The sequence below is a fragment of the Octodon degus genome, unplaced genomic scaffold (assembly GCF_000260255.1).
Source record: "Octodon degus isolate 3935 unplaced genomic scaffold, OctDeg1.0 scaffold00049, whole genome shotgun sequence".
Classification (NCBI taxonomy): domain Eukaryota; kingdom Metazoa; phylum Chordata; class Mammalia; order Rodentia; family Octodontidae; genus Octodon; species Octodon degus.
The window spans coordinates 12540307-12561132 of NW_004524625.1; the positions used below are offsets into that span (position 1 = coordinate 12540307).

A 20826-nucleotide genomic window follows, 5' to 3' on the forward strand; every position below is an offset into this window, starting at 1 on the left:
GTGTATTTTAAGCCCCAGTTTCCCTTGGTTCTTTATGTTCCATATTCTTGCCGAGACAATCTACATTTTTGTTTGAAGCGTGTCTTCCTTGCTCACGGAGAGCCAGCTTTATCGCGGCTGCCTCAAATCGTTGTCAAGGAATTCTGCCAGGCTCTTTGGTGGTAGCAGTATTGACTATCCTTTTCATTCACTTTGAAATCCTCTTGCTTCCTGGTATGACGAGTGCTTTATTAAAACCTGGACATTTTGTATTGTTATGAGGCTGTGGATCTCATTTATGACCTTTTATTTTATCTAGATTTTTCTTGACATTGACATCACTCTGGCAGGGAAAATAAGGACGACACCAGATTACTTCTTGGTACAAATGGCTGTTTCCCCCGAGCTAGTGGCCTGAGATTCTCGTTTCCCCTGCGCATGGAGAGCAGCTTGCCTGTGTTTTGGGCTCCTGCCATGGTGTGAATTACCTTCTCCGGGCTGCCTTTGCAGATTGCCACAAGCTGTGTGCCTTGAAAAGACAGAAATTGGCTCTCTCAAGTTCACGGGAGCAGCATTGAAAATGAAAGTATTGGCGGATCAGCACGGAAGGAGGCCCGGCCAGAGCAGCTGCTTCTGCAGGATTTCAGGCAGAAATCCCGTCTCGTAACTGCTGTCCCCAGCAGTCCTTGGCACATGTGCCTTAGAAACAGCAATCCAATCTGCTTCCCCCTTCACATCGCCTGTGTGTGTGTGTGTGTGTGTGCGCGCGCGCGCGTGTGTGTGTGCGCGCGCGCCTGTGTGTGTTTTCATACCACCTTTTACTAAAAGATAACAAGTTACTGACTTAGGTCTCACCCTCGCTCAGTGTGACCTCATCTTAACTAATTTCATTTGGAGAGACTGTTTCCAGTAAGATCATATTCTGAAGTTCCAAATGGGCATGAATTTTGGAGTGACATCAGTACCTAGTGCAGGCCATATATGTTTCTAATTATATCTTTATGGTTTTCCTCTTGCATCATTACTATATAACGTCCTTTTTGTCTTCAGTAGCAATGCTTTTCATAAATCAGCTCTTTGGGCCACTTGTTTGTGTGCTACATCTGTTCTCATCTTCAGACTTGCAGCCTGTGTTGTTTTGACTCTACAGTGTGCCTCATAGAAATCATACAGCTGATCATTTTTTTTTTTTTTTGGTTCCTCGAATGCCTTCAGGGCACTTGTGGCCAGCGGGAGAAGTGTGAGGTTTGAACTCCAGCAACCTGAGGCTGACAGCTTTGTGGAAGCAGCCACTTAAAGGCCTGAGCTAGGGCCAGGCCCCCCAGCTGATCATTTTTTAAATTATCCATTCTGCAAGGCTATTCCTTTTCATGTTTAGCCCACTTTCATTTAATGTCATTATTGATAAGGAAGATTTACATCTGAATTTCACTATTTATTGTATCTGCTTCATGTTCTTTTGTTCCCCTATTCTTCCATTGTTGCCATCTGTTGTATTAAATACTTCCTAAAGAACCATTTTACTGCTCTTAATATTTTTATTATATTTTCTTAGTAGTTTTCCTAAGGATTCCTTTTTTTTGTATTTTAGGGAAGGTTCTACAGGGTGTTCAGGGTCTCACTATTAGATCGGACTCATAGTGATTCTCCTATTTACAGCCTCCCAAGAGCTGGGATTACAGGTGTGCACCACCACACCCAGTCTCAATTGCCATCTCAGCATGCCCTGGGGGCGGTGCCAGCACAGCAGGCCTGGGGATCGAACCCCAGCCCCGGCACCTGCTTACAGGCATTTTAATCTAGTTCAGATTAATGCCAACTTAATTTCATTTACAAAAGCATAGTTCCACTTCCTCTTCCTTCACTTGTGCTCTTCTCATTATAGATAATGCACTGTATGCACACAACATAGATTGATAATTATTACACTATACAGTTGTCTTTTCTTTTTTTTTAACTTATGTGTGTGTGTGTGTGTGTGTGTGTGTGTGTGTGTGGCCAGCTTAGCCCACCAGGGGGTGGGGCTGGCTGGCATGTGGTGCTGGGGGATTGAACTGCGGTCCCTGTGCTTTGCCAAGCTTGTTCTAATCTGAGTAGGTGCTTTAGACCACTGAGCCATCTCACCAGTCCCTCAGTTGTCTTTTCTGATAATTGTCTTTTAAATTAAATAGAGGGAAAGAATCATAAAAATGCATCTATGTTACCTTTCATACTTACCTGTGTAGTTACTGTTATTGGTGCACTTATTTTTTTTCTTATGAATTCAGGTTGCTGTTTAGTTTTCCTCACTTCATGGTAATTCTTATAGGGAAGGTTTTGTATGTGGTCAAGTTTTACACATATTAAGATAGCAAAGGCAAGAATAAATTTTCAGTTGATCAAATATGCAGCTTAGGAACATGAATAGGATAGCTACAAAAATAACCTGGTCCATATTTCAAGTGTGAATTATTTTTTTAGCTGTCATCCTAGCAAAAGAGAGTTAGTGTCATTTGTGGAAAAGAAGCCAAGAGTCACATAAGTTATACAAAAGCAGTAGCTTTTCTCCTGTTTTGTTCACGGATGCGGCTCTAGTCCCCAGTGTACTATGTGTAAGGATCCGTGAGTCTCAGTGTGATCCATTCTACCTGTGGAGAAACGGCAGCAGGAATGAGGAAAAGACAGACAAGACAAAAGCTGGGTTAGGTGGTGACTCATCTGCCTGGTAGTGAAATGACACCCCCACCAGCAACAATATGGACGTTTATTTATACCCTTGCAAAGTTAGCAACATGCGACGCCAGGTGGCCCAGTGACTAATAGCCAACATTAACCAGTCAGGGTGCTCATCTCAGGACGGAGGTAGCTTGACTGCTTTAGGCATTGAGGCCTAGTCCCACCTACACACATTTGACCAATTTTCTAGCTTCCATGCTTCCCAACAGCTACCTGGCCCATGGTAAATGCTAGCTGAATAAGAAACAGTAGCAGAGGACAGTGTCGGTGGGAGATCGAGCACATCACCTTCCACGGATGAGCACTGATGTTCACCGATCCTACGATGTCTTGATAGACTAGCAGGTTAATAGATAGCTTTTACAATGCAACATTCTATCCAATGGTTATTCCATTGATAGGTTTGAGTCTTAAATGACCCATTAGCTTCTACGGGTATCTGTATAATGTATTTAACTGACGCTTCTCACTTTGTGAGCCTTAATATAGACCTTTGTTTTGGGAAAGCAGTGCATGCAAATAGTTTGGCGAATATTGTTAATTACTGTTGATTTTTATGACAGAATAGACGCTTGAAGGAAGAACAGAATTGGCACATAAAGAACTTACTAAAGGAGCTGAAGGAGAAGAAGGCCGATGGGTTACCAGTGGTGACGAGAGAGGATGTTGAAGAGGCAATGAAGGAAAAATGGGAGTTTGAGAGAAACCAGGAGAAGAACTTGAGAGGTGATTTAGTAACAGAGCCATCAGAGAAGGGGTATCATGTGTTTCTTAAATGTGTTCATGCTTTTGTCTTCACGGTGGTATACGTGCTGTTTCAAATGACATCAATTCCACTGCACCTGCAGGCACACGCAAGTCAGTGGACAGGAGAGGGAGGGAATCAAAGTGGGCAGAGGGACTGCAGCCACGTGAGGCGGAGGAGTGCGGCAGGAATCAGACGACAACCGAGGTCCGCCTCATGCTGCTGTGAGACACCACGCTTGCTGCTCCTTACACTGAGTCTTGTTCTTTGACGGAATTTGTCATTGGTGGCTCCCTGGGCTTTAGCCTGGGTTCAGAATGGGAATGAGAAGGTTAGTATCACCAGGAAAGCATCCTGCCACCATCTCTCAGGGATTTCATTCCACCATAGCTCACTGGAGAATTGCCAAATCTCACCTTCCTGGAGCCTGGTCAGAGTCCATACCGGCACAGGAGCCGAGGCGATCCATGTGCAGAGCAAGGTAGAAGGAATAACTTGTAACGCTTTGCTTCCAACTTTCAGTTAGGATCCTTCAGGTATGAAAATAGAAACCCAACTCAGAAGAGCCCAAGCATAAAGGGGATGACTGTTTCAAGTAATCGAACCACAGAAAGGGCCGGGTGCCGCTGACCTGCATCCGGGGCCTCCGTACTATCAGATATCAGCTTTATTTTTTCATCTGAGGCGTCTGTGTGTGTGTGTGTGTGTGTTGGTGTGTCTGTGTGTGGAAAAGGTGAGGGAGAGTGGCTGTAAGAGAGACCAGTGGCCACTGTGTCCTTGCCTCTGTATAGCACTTCAATGACACCTGGCCCCCTCCGCCCAAGGGCTGATAAAGGCACAGGGTTCAGAGCAGCCCTCTGCTCAGATGAGAGGACAGCTGTCCACCTGAGTTACGGAGGGATTAGTCACTGTGATCTCATGTGTACCCTTGGCTTACAAAAGAAGAGCAGGCCTGGGGCCTTCTAGGCTCGAGCACTGAAGAACATGCCTCTCTTACCTGGCCGGAACGCTGCGTTCAGTGAGTGCGTTGAGAACCAGCTCACTGTGAGACTCCATGCCAGTGGCTGGGCTTACGCAGGTGAAGGGGATGTGCTCTTGCCCAGCACTAGCGTCCAAGCAAGGTGGGGCCTGGCAGTGGGCCGCACACCCAGTGCGTTCTTGGACTTGGCCTGGCGCAGTGCTTGCTTCAAAAGTACACTATTTGGTGATATTATATTTGGGCTGAAGACAGTGTAATAAGACGGTTACCAAATATACCAGGTGACACGGAAAGGTTGTGTGTTTGAAATAGTACAGTAAGCAGTGGGAGAAGCAGGCCAGGGGTATAGCTCAGTGGCATAAGCACCTGCCTGGCAAGTGCAAGGTCCCAAGTTCGATCCCTGGTACCATCAAAAAAATTAGGACCGGCCAAGTAGCTCAGCAGATTAAAGCACCTACAAGCAGGTGCAGGGGCCGGGGGTTCAATCCCTGGGCCTGCCATGCCGGCCGGCCCCACCCCCAGGGTACACGGAGACAGCATTTGAGACTGGGCGTGGTGGCGCACGCCTGTAACCCCAGCTCTTGGGAGGCTGTAAACAGGCAGATCACTATGAGTCTGATCTAGTAGTGAGGCCCTGAATACCCTGTAGACCCTTCCCTAAAATACAAAAAAAAAAAAAAAAAAATTTAAAAAGCAATGGGAGAAAGATATCAGATGACGGAACCACTGTGTAATTTACATGTTTACCAAGAGCCTGCAAAGGAGGTGAGTGGAAGTCACTTTTGCCCAGAGGCATAATGGCCAGAAAAGATGACAATTCACAAGTAAAGAATACATGTGGTATAATGTCTTATATCACATCATACCCTTCTTAAGCTATCACAGGAGTAAACTTGCAGATTCCCTGGGAGGACGCAGAGGTGTCAGGCAAGACAGAGACAGACAGACAATCACAACCCAAATTACAAATGGTTTTTGCTTTGCTTTCTTTCCTCATATTGGGGATTGAACCCTGAGCCTTCACACTGAGCTGCATTCCTAGAGTGGGCTCAACCTGTTATCCTCCTGCCTCAGCCTCGGAGTGCTGGAATTACAGGTGCAGACTACCATGGCTTGCTACAGTTCTACTTCATATCTGAGAATTTAATTTACTTGCGTTGTAAATTGTAAAGTACAGATAAGCAATGGCTTGAATAATTTAGATTTGTAGAAATTGTATATATAAAATAATATTTATGTTAATGGCATTTTAGTATCAGACTTAATTTCATAAAAACAGGTTACAACAAGTAATGGCTCTAAGGATAATTGAAATTACACAGTGTCTTAATCTCTTTCCAACAGATATGCGCACACAAATAAATAATGCTGAGAAACTATTTCTTGAGAAACTCGGTGAAAAGGAATATTGGGAAGAGTACAAGAACGTAGGGAGCGAACAGCATGCTAAACTCATTACCTCCTTGCAAAATGACATCAATAAAGTTACAGAGAATGCAGAGAAAATGTCAGGTCAGTTGCAATAAAGCTAGCTCCAGTTGAATAACATCTTCCAAGGGCGTTGATTTGGTGGAAGAGAAAAATGGGCCCACCCTGAGTTGTTCATTCCTCTGCTGTTAGCACGGCCAACTGTGAGCCTCCTGGAAATGGGGAGACAGAGAGAGAGAGAGAGAGAGAGAGAGAGAGAGAGAGAGAGAGAGAGAGAGACAGTGTTGAGGGCCAGTGTCAAAGGAAAAGCTATTAGTAGCTTCCAGGGACAGCCTGTCCCCTGCCTCCAGCAAGTGCAGGCGAAATACCACGACATGGGGAAGGTGGTCCTCCAAGAGCCTGTAAGAAACATTTCCACGAGGAGGGAGTCTCGAGGGCTCACTAGCAGAGGACGTGAGCCTGGGTCTGAGCCAGTATCAGCCGAGGGAGCGCTTTTGTCCCCTTTGCCACCCTGTCCTCAGAGGGGGCCTGGAGGCTCAAGCAGAAGAAATAGCAGTTGGTCCACCTAGCACAAAGGACTCATCCTAGCTTGTAATGCACTTCAGAAATCTTGATTTTTGTGATCGACTGGATGTACTGTACTTATTCAGAAACCTTTTATTACTGCTAAGTATCAAGGAAGTCATAGGATTTCCCATATATTTTATTGAGAGGAAATGACTGGCCACACTATATAAGTATCATTTTACAGAGGAGAAAGACAATAAAGTGACGTTCCACAGATCGTGCCTTTGGACACATCCTATGGTGAGAATGGGAGGTCTGGAGACAGAAGTGGAGGCCACAGGCTCAGGGGTGGCCCTAGGAGTGGCTACTCCCTATGTTTATCACACTGTCTGAAACCACCCGTCTTGTGCACTTGCCCTTTGCTCTGTGGGCCTGGCCCCATTCGCTGCTTGCTTTTCACAGACTGATACTTTTATTTTTTATTTTTATTTTATTTATTTATTTATTTATTTTTGCGGTACCGGGGATTGAACTCTGGACCTTGCACTTGCCAGGCAAAGGCTTATTCTACTGAGCGTCTCCCTGGCCCCTAGGCTGATCCTTCTAGTATTCTCTGATTTAGACTCTGAAGAGAGCTGGGGTCTCCTTTACCTACTCGCATGACCAAGGGTGCTTTCCCAGGCCTCCGTGGGTCCTGCACAGATGTCTGGGTCAGCTGTTCATTCCCGCTGTCCCTGATAGCCACCTGGAACCCTGCGTCGGGAGAAGAAAACACCTGCAGCTCAGGGAGTAGTGGAAGTGTTGGGTGCGGAGAAGTGACTGGCGTGGCCAGGACAAGGCCGTCTCTCCTCAGAAAGAGAGGTCAGGCCAGGAAGAGGGCCGGTGCATGCCTAGGTGCAGGCACACAGCTGGTTCGTTTTTGCACTGTACCAGAGGCACAGGGCAGAAATCCTTAAAACTTCTTTGTACCCTAAGAGTAAGTGAAAAGACTTGGGCTCAAGTCTGCCTACCAAAAAGTAACATTACTCCTGTAAGTTTTAATTTCTTGATCTATAAAACGAGAGCCTTCAGGTGCTCTCCCAGACTCGGGTTCCTCGCAGCTGCTTCTCCCTGGTGGCCTAAGGTCCCCAGAGTTCTTCTGCAGCTGCCTTGGCCTGTAAAGGATTGACCCCACGGAAACAGTGTCCTTAGTGGAAGGCAGGCTCCGCAGCATTCTTTGAACATTTTTTTTTAGTTAAAGAATGAGTTGAATAGGTTTCTATGGACCTGTCACGAATTCTAGCAGCCATGATCTTCAGCATTATTTCTATTGGAAACTGCATCTTGGTTTCCAAATAATTATCTTGTATATGTTATAAATAGAATACAGCTGAAGGGGACATAGAACACTGGTGTCATGATAAAACCACGCCCAGCTTTACTGCTTGGCACATCAAGTCCCTGACGTAGGACCGTCCTTCAGGGTGCACGTTTCCGACTACAGCACCCTGTCTACTCAGACATCTCAAGACAGCTTTTTCTGATCACCCTCGCTGAGAAAGACTTAGCTTTTCTTCATCACACGCATCACCCACTGAAAAATTATGTTTTCTTATTTATGATCTGCTTTCTTCATGAGAATGTATATACCATAACGATAGGGATTTTTGACACAGAATTATTCCCAGTCTCTTTAGTAATGCCTGACATACAGAAAGAATTTAATAATTGTTTTAGGAACTAAAAAACAGAGCTCCTTTTATTCAGCTTTATTTCTCTTTTCTGTCTAAAGCAGTCTTAATGTCATGGTGCCTCAGTTTCCTTAAAACAGTCTATTGATTATATGCTGTTGGAGGTCTAAACTTTGTGACCTTTTCCCCTCCGTGACCTTTACAAGCACAGGAGAACATGTGAGGATGGAGAAGGCGGTCTTTGTCTCTGCCCTGCTTTCTTGCTGGGGCGCAGCGTGGACTGGGTCTTCGGTTCCCAGCGGCCCCTCTGCCTCTCGTGTACCTCCCCTCATCCTGTGTGTTCCGCCCCAGGAAGCGCATGACTACTGGGAATCCCGTTAGGTGGAGTCAGGCGTACAGCACGCTACTCGAACAGATAATGAAGTCTATTATCGCCATTGTGGATCTGTAAATTGTGGAGAGACAGGATAGCATGCCACTTAAGTATTAGAGTGTCTGAAATTGTCTCCTGGAGAGGCAGTCCTTAGGAAGTACAAGGAGATCTTAGACTCACTCACACTAAGTTCTGGGTAAATTATTGGGCATTTCTTCTAACTATAGGAGGTGGGTGGTTCAGTAAAAACACAGTCTGAGAAATCAGAGGAAAAAGTGGGTAGAAAGAGAGGCAAGGATCGTGGAAAGTGAAACTTCTTAATGTCAGGGGTACTGAGATCGACCTTGTTTTCTCTTTAAAGAACAGTATAAAATCACTCTGGAAGATACTAGGAAGAGGATAATCAGAGACACTTTACTGCAACTGGACCAAAAGAAAGAATGGGCCACACAGGTATATTTCAGACGGGACTGCGCACGTTCAGGGTGGTGTGGCTATGAGCAGCGTATTGCAGTTCTCCTAAAACCTCCCTTTTATTTTTTACAAAAAGGAATAATGTAGTTGGATGGTGGTGCATGCCTATTGGCCCAGCATTCTGGGAGGCTGAGGCAGGAGGACCACAAGTATAAGCCCAGCCTGGGCAGTTTAGAGACTTAACAAGTCCTTGGCTCAAAATCTTGAAGGTTGGGGAGGTGCTGGGAATGCAGCTAGGAGGAAGCCAGCACACACACACACACACACACACACACACACACACACACACAGTTTTTTCAAGACAGGGTCTCACTGTGCAGTTCAGGCAGGCCTTGAGCTCACTTTGAGCCCAGCTGGCCCTCAAACTCCCAAGGGTCCTGCTGCCTCAGCCTCCTGAGTGCTGGGGTCATAGGCGTGTGCCACCAGATGAGACCCCGGCGTAGTGTGTCATAGTGGTTAGGAATCTGGGTCCCAAATTAGGCAGTTAGAGTTTAAATTGCAGTTCTCCCTCTGAATATCTGCATAAACAAGTTGTCACTTAATTTTACTGAGCTTATGTTGATTAACTTACAAAGAATACAGAATAGTATTTAACCTTAGAGAAAGTTTGAAGATTGAATGATTTAAGTAGCAGTGTCTCATACGGAGGCATTAGTGATTTTTAAAGTACAATAATTATGATTTTAGTAAAATATTAAATATTTTGAATGAGTTATAGAATGAAAAGTAATTTGTCAGAAAAATGCTTCCTTACATACCCAAACCCAGGAGCATATGTACACACAGTGTTGTTTCATTTTCATTTATTTATTTTTTGTATCTTAGGGAAGGGTCTTGGGTGTTCAGGGTCTCACTACTAGATTGGACTCATAGTGATCCGCCTGTTTGCAGCCTCCTAAGAGCTGGGATTATAGGCACGCCACCACATTGGGGCTGGGGAGGTTGCTCAGTGGAGTAAGTGCTTCCCTGGCAAGCACAAGGGCCCGAGTTCAATCCCCAGTTCCACAAAACAAACAAACAAAAAACCCAGTCTCAACTGCCTTCTCATCAAGCCCCGGGGGCAGGGCCGGCACAGCAGGTTTGAGGATCAAGCCCTGGGCTGCAGCGCCTGCTTGTAGGCACTTTAATCTGCTGAGCTATTTGGCCGGCCCTATAGAACATGTTTTTGAAATAAAATTTCCAATTATATGTGTTCTCTTAATCTCTCTCTCTCTCTCTCTCTCTCTCTCTCTCTCTCTCTCTCTCTCTCTCTTTTGTGGTACTGGGGGTTGAACTCAGGACCCTGCACTTGCCAGGCAAGGGCTTATTCTACTGAGCTATCTCCCCAGGCCCTCTCTTAATTTCTCTTACACAAAATATCTAAAAGTTTTCTCCTGCAGCCCTCCTATCTTCAGACTATCTCCTAAGTCAGCATGGGAATGTTCCTTTATTTGGGGCATTGATTCTTCAGAATTACAAATATTTGGTTGTTTTAAAAGCCTTTTCTGAATTGCAGTTGCTGTTTGTTGCACCCCTGTGGGCTCACTTGCTCCTACAGTGGTACCCTTCTGTCACATGATTTTTACTAATGTACACAAACACAGAGGAGTCTCACACCGGCCAGTGCTTTGTCTGCCCATGCAGCTGGATGACAGAATGTGACTGAATGGAGAAATCATTCATTAATCTAATGATACTGATTATTAAAAACACACGTGTAGATGAAATAAGCCTGTGACTTCAAGTATGTGTCACAAGGACTGTCCCAAATATTCTTTTTTTTTTTTTTGTCCCAAATATTCTTACAAACATTTTTTTATTTAATTCTCTTGCTGACCCTAAGAGGTGCAGGAGCCTTCCAGGCTTCTGAGGCACAGAGGAACAGCGACTTTCCCAGAGCGAGTGAGAGGACGCAGGTCCGGGCCTCCTTCCTATCACTGCCCCTAATTGTGGCACCATGCACTGTCTTTTTCTACATAACTCTGAACGCTCACATGCTTGAATGAGTTCTCCTCTTCTTAGCCAGCTCTGTGAGCACCACAGCTCGACTTCCTGAGATCCTGCACTGTGCAGCCTTAGCTAAACATGGGTGGAGCTCCCGCAACTGTATTTTTTTAACCCAAGTGATGTGTGGGTCCCGCCCAAGAGATGGTAATATAATTGTCCTGGAATGATGTGTGAGTCTATGGATTTTTTCATAGCCCTCCAGAGAGTCTAATGTGTAGCCAAAGTTGAAGCTGCTACTTCACTGCTGGTGAATTAGTGTTAGTCAGCTGACCTCTGGAACTATTTCCTACTTTTGTTGAAATTTGATGCTAGGGGAAGCTAGAGCTGTTGTAGTTGAAGTGCAGACCTTCCTGGTTCCGATGAAATGTATGTCTACCCTTGGTTTAATAAACATGACTTAAAGATCATTTTCATTTGAAAATTTTCCAACGCTAAAGATGTAAAGACAGATTTACCCTTATCACACCTTTTAAGTTATTTCTATCCATGTTTATGATCTGGAATATTTTCCTTTCTTTCCCCCTAGAATATTTATCATAGCTCTTCCTTTGATTCTGCCCTTCAGTTACTGATTATTGAATTTGTAACATAATTTCTTTACAAAACACCTTCAGAGAAACCCAGTGACATCCACTGTAAAATTCTTGTAGGTAAAACTATACAGATCCAAGAAATTGGGCTGGGAAGAGAGCTCAGTAGAATAAGTGCTTACCTGGCAAGCACAAGGGCCTGAGTTCAATCCCTGGTTCCGTTAAAAAAAAAAGATCCAAGCAAGTGGACCAGTGAGGTAGCTCAGCAGACTAAGCACCTGCCTGGGCAAGCACAGGAACTGGGATTCAATGCCCGACACTACATGCTACACTGGCCCCATCCCTGGGCTCTCTGAGCCTGCCACCAAGACTGGGCGTGGTGGCTCACCCACGTAATCCCAGCGCTGGAGAGGCTGAGACAGGAGGATCAGTACAAGTCCAAGCTGTATAGTGAAACCCTGCACCAAATACTTTTTTTAAAAAATCCAAGCAATTGAAACCAAATATGCATTCTGTGAACCTACTGTCAAGACTTTCCCTATTGTCACTGTGTAAAAATGCCTTTCCTTAGAAAACAGTGTCACTTGTAGCGTGCAGCTCTAAAACCACTTGCTGTTATGTCTGTAAACATACATGTTGTTCCCATTGATATGCAGAAAATTTGATATATGTTCAGTTATATATGACTATAAAAGTGCTTGATCACTACAGCTTAGCCATCTTAATTATGAAGCAGGTCACTTAATTTCTTGAGAGCGTGTTTGGAGGTTCTAGCAGGGGAGCGCAGCTACTCGTATGCCCTTGACCGAGGAACGGTCCTCCTCTATCAGGGGCGGTTGTCCTCTTCGACCGGTCGCACAGCTTCGGGAGGGACGCACATGGATCATCGAGGGAGAAAGGGGACACCCGCCAAGCCAGCCAGATCAGCCGCATCAACCCTGGCGATCAGTGAGGTGACAGATGTCGCAGCCAGATCACCCTCACGTCCAGGTCACTTAATTTCTGATTTCACCACAGCGGAGTCAGCCATAGTGCAGGCCACATGAACGGACAACCACACATTGTCCGCTTGTCCAGCTCACTTGCCACAGAGTATGAAAACCAGGCCAAGAAGTGGAGTAGGATACTAAAGGAAGAGCTAATCTAAAAGATCTTACACATTCTCACAGTTATTGAAAGGCATAACTTAAAATGAATGAGCGTCCCTTTGCTAAGTAATTGTGAATTACTGAGTTGCAACTCTTCCTCCTTTCAGAATGCTGTAAGTTTAATTGACAGGGGAAGTTACCGAGAGATCTTGGAGAACGACTGGCTAAAAAGAGAGGTGTGTAGAATTTAACAAAACAATTTTTCTCATTGTTTTTGAACTGGAAATAAAATTTAATTATCACTGAAGTCATGGGGAAAGTATTGGACTTTGACTAAAATAACTATAATTCAAGGGAAGACCTATTACACGTTGTTGCTAGTCAAATACCATAATCTCAATAATAATCAGAAGTCACTGTTAAGTGCACAGTGAACTGAGATCTAGTTCCCTTATGGATTGCTTCCTCTGGGTCATGGTGAATGGTAAAGATCAGTCCAATCTGTCTCCTTTGACTGATGTGGGCTGTAGGAGACACTTCCAGGTCCTCCTCTAGGTCCAAGAAGCCAATATTTATAATCCCAAAGTTACGTTATTGGAATCCCATCAAGTTGATTCCAATCTACCACTTACAATGCAACCCACGGCAAAAATAAAGACACTACATTATATTTTCAATCATTGGGGAGTCAAGGGGCTCTAAGTGCAGCCACGAAGATGGCTTTCGGGAGCCAAGAGAGGGACCCAGGGCCTCACCCGGTTTTTATTCAGTGGGGGAGTGGCTTGAGGAGGATTGACTGAGAACTGTGGGAAGCAGGTGATCACTTTGAGCCGAGCTAGGCGGGAGGCCTACATTTACCTCCGCCATATGCAGAGGGGATATGCAGAGAGAGCAATCTGCATTAGTGGGCTGCTTTGCACAAAGTGTCCAGTCCTCTAGACTTCTCTCTTCCCCGACCTTCCTCAGCGTGATCCCCTGATGTACAAGGAAGGGGGTCTTAGGTGACTTTTTGTCCTCCTCTAGGTCCAAGAAGCCAATATTTATAATCCCAAAGTTACGTTATTGGAATCCCATCAAGTTGATTCCAATCTACCACTTACAATGCAACCCATGGCTAAGCTGCTAAGGAAGACTCAGATTTGCGACACTCCCTTTGGTTAGATACTTGTTTCTTGCCTTCCTTCAGGGGAAGAAGAGCTCTGGTTTTCTGACTTCTGAAGTGGACAGTTTGGCTTTTTGGACACTGTTAGAGCCAACACCAAATCAGTCATTGCCTTGTAGTCAAGATGTCCCTCCCCAGGAAGCCTCTGTATCTCATGCAAGTCCGACCTCTAGGGTTGACTCCTTCCGAAGTAACAGGAAGAAACCGCTTAGCCTACGCGTCCCCGGGGCTCCCCTTCCCAGCGGTGCAGAACTGCCCTTAGTAGCTGCGGCCACGTGAGCCTGTCCAGAGCGGGGAGCCTTCTTCGCACTTCCCACGTCCCGGCGGCCCTCCTCCTGCTGCGCGGCCCCTCCGCCCGCGTCCGTCTCGTCGTCGCAGCCGCCTGGGCAGCTCACTCTTCCCTCAGGTGCGGAACTTGGTGACCAGTTCCCTGGCCACCACCAGGAAGCTTGGATCTCGTGCCGCGCTGAGTTCTCGTTGAAATTCTCTGTTTGTGCGTCTGCGGCCTTATTACACAGCGAGCTTGTCTTTTCAGGTCCGCGGCATCTGAAAAGTGCCTGTGTTTGTTAAACGGTGGGTGGGTGAGTGGGAGAGTGAAGGTCCACGACAGCAGACACACGCCGGGAGACAATCCGATGTGCCCCGAGATGCTGGCCGAAGGAAGCAGCTGCAGTGGAGCCCTCGTGAGCTATTTAGGGTGTCCTTCTAGATGGCAGATTGTGGCCTGCCTCTCCCGAGGGACCACGGAAACAAAACTGAAAGTACAAGAAGGAACCCATCCACAAAGAGAATGGGAGCCGTTACCTGGTGAGGTTGCAGAAATTTGCTGAAAGAAGGCAGAAGTGAAAGCGTGTTCCTGGGAGCGTGGAAGCAGCAGGTACTCCTCAGGCCAGACCGGGTGACGGTGCCTCAGAGGCGGCACAGGAGATAGGCGTCTGGAAGCCCGGCGAGCCTGCTGAGTCGGCGGCAAGGGTGGCCGGCAGCTGAGCGAAAGCAAGTGTGTCGCATGAGGCATGGTAGGCTGCATGCATGTGTCCCCGGGAACTCCTCCCACTTCCTCCCGCAGAAGGAAGTGCTCGTGCTGGCGCTGGGACCCCGAAGGCTGTCTTCTGAGAACACTGAAGGAATTACCTCATGAAAGCTAAGGTTTCTCACGTTAGTGCTGACTGTGCAAAATGTCCTCCTATAATGGCATTTGCGAGGCCACTGTCCGTTGTCCCAGTCTTGGGTTCGCATCTGAAGTACAGCTTGTGGCTGCCTTCCACGATGTATTCCGTGCAGCGCATGCTCCCAGCCAAAGGAAGAACCTGTCAGGGAAGCAGGCCTGTGTACACGGTGGTGAGAGACACAGCATTCAAACAGACAGCCAGGCATCTCCTGGTGCACAGATACGACCATCCTGGAAGAGAAAAGCTCAATGAAGTTAGCAGCAGAGTGAAGAGCGAACAGTACCACGAACTGTCCCCGAAAGAACTGGAAAATTTCAGGGAATCAAAGGGCATATATTAATAACAAATCTGAGAGGGCATGTAATTTAGAGAATAAGATAATTCAAGATTAAAAAATCAAATAAGCAGGATGTGGTGGTATGTACCATAGTTCCCAGAAATTAAAAATAAGGGGAAGGAAGTCATCAATGGAGGAACAGAAGAACATTGCTGTGGGCTAAAATAGGAGTTTTGAGATCACCAAGACCAAAATGAAACAGAAGTCACAAGTTCTAGCCCAGCCTGGGCAACTCAGCAAGACCCTGCCTCAGAATTTCAAAAAGAAAGAAAAAGGAGAGCGGGGCACAGGAATGTAGCTATATGAAGGTCTTGGATTCAATCTCTAGTATCAGAACATAAAGGTTAAATTAAAAAAAAAAAAATAAGCAGAGAACACTCCGAATAGGGAAGATAATACCAAAAAGGTGGAGAAGAGATGTGATGTAGAGAGAGTACTAATGTAAGACATATAAGACCCAAAGAACAATAATTCCAGAAAGAAAAAAATAGAGGGAAGGAAATCCTCAGTGGAGTGACAGAAGAAAACTTCCATGGGCTGGAAAAGATCAGTGTTTAGAACACTCTCATTTTTTAGAACACTAAAACAAAAGGAAAGTCCTAAAATGTTCTGTCAGAAGGTAGTGGGGCTGAGGAGGGTATCAGCTGCACAGGGGTGAAGCCCAATCTGGCATTCAGTTTTTCAGTAGCGAAGTGCAGATGGAAAAGTATTTTCAACTTGGAATTCTGTACCCAGCAAGAGCTGGTTGAGGGCAAACACAGTTATTCTCAGAACCACGAGAGCTCAGTCTGTTTCCTTGTCCATCTTCCTCAGGAATTCACTTGCCAGTGAGCTTCAGCAAAACCAGGTAGTAAGCCGAGTAAGTGAAAAACAGGAAACAATGCCCCTCCCAGAATACCCAGAAGAAATGCCTGAGGGTAGCTGTGTGCAGGCCTAAGAGGTGTCCAGACTGAGGCGATCTCGCCTCCAGGGTCCAAGCGCAGGAATCGGCAAGCATCTGCGCGGCCCACCTGCAGCACCGCAGGTGTCTCGGGCTCCTGAGTCCATCTTTTGCTTCCCTAGACCTCATCCTCCTACATTCTCTGTCCCAGCTGAGGAGCTCCCAGGCCAAGAACTTGGGGCTGTTTAGCAGTGCCCCTTTACTTCCCAGTCAGAAAGGCCTGGAAATCTGCAGTTCTCCTCTCGGCCACGTCTCCTTGACTTCGCTATCATTGCTTGGTGCAGGCCTCCTTTTTCTCTTACCCAGATCTCTCTATTGTCTTTTACCCAGATCTTTCTGACCTCCCCCAGGTCAGAAATTTGCCTTTGTTACCTTACCTCAGAGACATCTCCCTAAAGCGCAGACCACACCGTGCAGTCTTCTGGTTTAAGTCTTTCCATGGCTGCCTCAAGCATCAGTTCGTAGGCTTGGGAGCACGACGGGGGCCTCCCTGAGCACTTGCGTTTATGCCACATAGTCAGGCCTGTTGTACTCCAGCCCAAGGGTCAGAGGCCGGAGCCTGGAGGGTTTCTGGGTCCTGAGAACAGCAGGACCTTGGACTTGCCCAGCCCAGTCACCCTCCTCCTCCTTGGAAGTCCCTTTCTATCCAGGAAAGCAGCCTCAGCCTGTGCTTAAGTGCTGTTTATGAAACAAAACCCTGCATTTCGGGAGAACTCACTTCACACTGTACGAAAGGGAAAAGTGGTCAAAATTGCCTTCTGCTTAGAGTTTCTGTGGATTAGAAAATAATTCTTACTTATATTCAAAATATAAGCCATACAACACTACCGCCATCTGCCAGATGTGGTGACACACTCCCATAACCCCAGCACTCAGGAGGCTGAGGCAGGAGAATTTCTGTGATTTCAAGGCCAGCCTGAGCTACATAGCTCAATGCCAGCCTGAATTATGTAGTAAGACCCTGTCTCAAAAAACAAAAACACTACTGCCGGTGACCAAAAGATCACCTGTGTTCATATGTCCTTTCCTCTCAGTGACCTAAGACCGATCAAACAGCCATAAAAGTTTTCAAGTGGCCCTAATAAGTACATTAAGGTCTTTAATGAGGGAGATGTAATGTTACACTTAAATCAAACATTGACTTCTAATGAGAAACAGCGGGTACAGACTTTGACCTGTGAGTTTCTTACGCCTGTTACTGATTCCTGACCTACGTAGTTTCAGAGTGGGCTTAAATAGAGCCAAGCCAGCACCGTGGAGGAAAGTTGCCCAAGTAAGCACACAGAGAACCCAAAATGTCTGAGGCCCTCTCTGTCCTCAGGCTGACATTTCTTCTGAATTATTACCTGTTGCTCTCTGTCCCCAGAGGTGATAGGTCTCTTTTGCAGGCTGAGATTTTAGAACTTTTGGTTGAGTCACTTATTAGAATGTAAGCCCTAAGGGGCCGGGGAGACAGCTCAGTAGAATAAGCGCTTCCCTGGCAAGCGCAAGGGTCTGAGTTCAAGCCCCAGTTCCGGAAAAAAAAAAAAAAAAAAAAATGTAAGCCCTAAATAATATAGTTAGAACATTTTCATTTTTTCCCTTTTCACTCTCAAAGGTTAAAAAAGCCTTGAGGTTCTTTGATTATTGGTTAATTTTCTACTTGACAGTGCAGTTGATGTCAGTCGTGGCTTTTGTCTCTGTAGTCATGTTTTGCTAAGGATTAGAGATTCACCCTGGGAAAGCTCTGATGTGATCTTTCTGTACCCGAGATGGTTAGGATTCACTTCTTGTGCCACACCTGGAGTCACTCTTCTGTCCCTCTCACTGCCCTACCCCTGAGAAATGACACACTTGGCAACAGCGTTTGCTCCAAGCCAATTACTTCCCCTGTAGCTGTTGAATTTCAGGACCAAGTTTCCAGCATGGTGAGTTTCCCCTACTTGGGACCCTTCCACAGTGAGACTGACCTTTGCGTATTTCTGGGTTCAAACGCTGCAGGCTTCAGAAGTGGCCCAGTGGCCGAATGCTTGCCTAGCAGACTGGTCTAGGTGTCATCCTGAAACTCTCAAAGAGTAAAGGAGGACTTTTAGTTCAGGTGTATGTGCCTTGCCATTCCTTGGCAGAACTGGAGATTAACTTCTCCTCCTCCTCCTCTCAAAGGACCCTTACTGGCCTTTATAGCACAGACAGGTCCGCGGAGAGAACAGACATGTCTGGGGACCCTTGAAATGCGTTTAACCACATTCTAAAATGAGAAAGAATAGGCCCGTCCCAGGGCCAGAGGACTCCCTCTCTCATGATGTCTCCACCATCCTGGCGAAGAGGAGTTCCTGCTGCCGCAGCAGTCTCTAAAGAAAGAGCATTAGAGAGAAGTAGTATACTTTTATTAAATAAAACGGTATGTTCCTGTAGTAATGATTCAGCTCGTAATTTTATAGCGTGTCCTAGATCTTAGGCTTAGGGAAATTGACCACGAAAGTTCACGTTTGATAAGAAATGCTGTGCTGGAGCCTTGATTCTTCCTTCTAAAGCTACAAATTAGGTTTAGTTTTTTTAACTTCTCATAATTCAATGAGAATAAAGAAAAATGTCAAGTGTAATTGAATCATGGGCAAAAAGAGCTTAGTAATAAAGGACAAATCATTTTAAGGAAATTCAATAGACTTAATTTCTCTATTTCAATAAATATTCATTTTAGTTTTATTAGATTTACTCATAAAATTAATGAAAACTATGTCTGGTTATAAGTATTATCACAAGAATTAGAAATTGCCCAGAAACAGAACCATGTATGTCAGTCCACGTCTTTAAGAAGGGTTTAGAAGGAATAACAAAGGCTATTTCATAATGCAGCTGAAAATATTTCTCTATTTGACTGTCAGCAGTACGCCAAAATTTGGATCTCTGGGAAGGATAAGGAGATGTACTGCTGCGTGGTTTTCATTATCCGGTTTTATTTAACATGCTTATTTGGAAACTGAAGGAAATTGGAATTTCAAAGGATACAGACTAGCTCAGGACATGAAAAGCCAGAACAACTCAACAGGAAGGTTCCAGGAAGCAATCCCAAGTGTCAACTCTGAGGAGGAACCAGGCTCTTCCTATGGACCTTTCAGAAGGAAACTTGGATATTTAATTCCAGATTCTAGGCCACTGACTTACACTAGTCTTTATGAAGTTATTTTTCCCAATTTTGTACATTTCTTAAGTACATGAAAGAAAGTGGTCTTTCATCTTTGCCTTTTCACTTTCTTACTGCAAAAATCTAAAGATATTTATGTGACCGTGGAAAAGAACTGGCTTTTATTTCCATGCCATTCGAAGCCTGGCCGGGAGGGCACATCTGAGAACGTCACTGCGTGCTGGGAAGCGGGTTTGGGAGGCGTCGCAGGAGGGCTCAGCCCCAAAGCCTGCACGGAGCCCTCCGAGGAACCCTGTGCTCAGCTTTGGACGGAGCCCAGGAACTGCAAGTGCCGCCTCCTGGGCATGCCAGACCCATAGGGCAAATATTCCCAAATGTTCTATCTTTTTCTGTGTTTGTAATGTCCAACTATAACATTTCTCATTTTTAAACATTTAAAAAATCTAACTTTTTCTTAAGGCACCCAAGCTTATAATCAAATTAATTATCTTTGCCACATGAAAGATCCAAAAACACCAGTCCTTAACTATTTAATTTGGGATTATAGAGTTAAACGGTTTTTGTTAAATTATTTGGGCAGTAAATAATCTATGCTTTTTGCTTTCAACTCCAAGCCACCAGCAGTGTGTGAACTTCTCTAGTACACTGGCATTGTTCTATATTGTAGTCGTGGTTTTGTCCCCCGGATGTAAGTGGTCTTGAGGGGAGGAGTTGCTCTTACCTCCCACCCTCCGGTGACCAGCTCGGACACTGAACACATAAAGCCGCATACACTTGCCGGCCTGAGGCCCCTGCATGCAACACCGGACACTGGGAGGCTGGGGCAAGACGGCGGTGAGCTGGAGGTCACATTGGGCGGCTGAGCGAGTTCGAGGCCAGCCTGGGCCAAAAATTAAAACAAAGCCAAAGAAGAATTCACATATATAATTAATGGCTTAAGTGACAGAGATGTGCATACAGCAATCTGCCAAATACTTCAAGATTCCCAAATACCATTGAAGTTCCAGTAACAAAGCAGAAAATGTTAGCTATTTCTTTTTTTTTTTAGTTATTTCTTAAATATTTGTCTCAGTTGCATTCTTGGTATCTCCTGACAAGATACATTGAATATATACAGCCCCTGTGCCTTTTAAAACTTTACCTCATACCCTCAGAATTCACCCCTTCTCGCTGTCTGTTGAACGTTCTTAGCCCATCACTTTCTTTTGGGAGAGGGGAATCTTTTTGGAGACAGGGTCTTGCTAGGGAGTACAGGCTGACTTTGAAGTCACTATGTGGCCGAGGCTGGCCTCTAACTTGCAGAGATGCTCCTGCCTCAGCCTCCCAAGTGCTGGGATTTCAGGCGTGCACCACCACATCTGCCTCTACTGCTTCCTTTTTATTCTCTGAGTTCTAGTTCTTCTATTGTCTTCTTCTTTCTCCGCATTCACTTTCTGGCCTGGCAAAAAGGTGAGTCGGGAGTTCTATTTTAAGTCTTCCATACATTCTTTTCTTTTTTTTTTTTTTTTTTCCTCGAATGCCTTCAGGGCACTTGTGGCCAGCGGGAGAGGTGTGAGGTTCGAACTCCAGCAACCTGAGGCTGACAGCTTTGTGGAAGCAGCCACTTAAAGGCCTGAGCTA

General features: G+C 45.6%; 1 protein-coding gene across 1 annotated transcript in view; it reads left to right on the plus strand.

Moving 5' to 3' along the window:
* Ccdc83 (coiled-coil domain containing 83) overlaps positions 1–20826 on the plus strand; it is a 62152-nt gene that overhangs the window by 31150 nt on the left and 10176 nt on the right. The window contains exons 4-7 of the mRNA XM_004632608.2: positions 3258–3420; positions 5763–5930; positions 8758–8849; positions 12642–12710. Coding sequence (XP_004632665.1) covers positions 3258–3420; positions 5763–5930; positions 8758–8849; positions 12642–12710 — 492 coding nt within the window. The remainder of the gene's footprint in view (positions 1–3257; positions 3421–5762; positions 5931–8757; positions 8850–12641; positions 12711–20826) is intronic.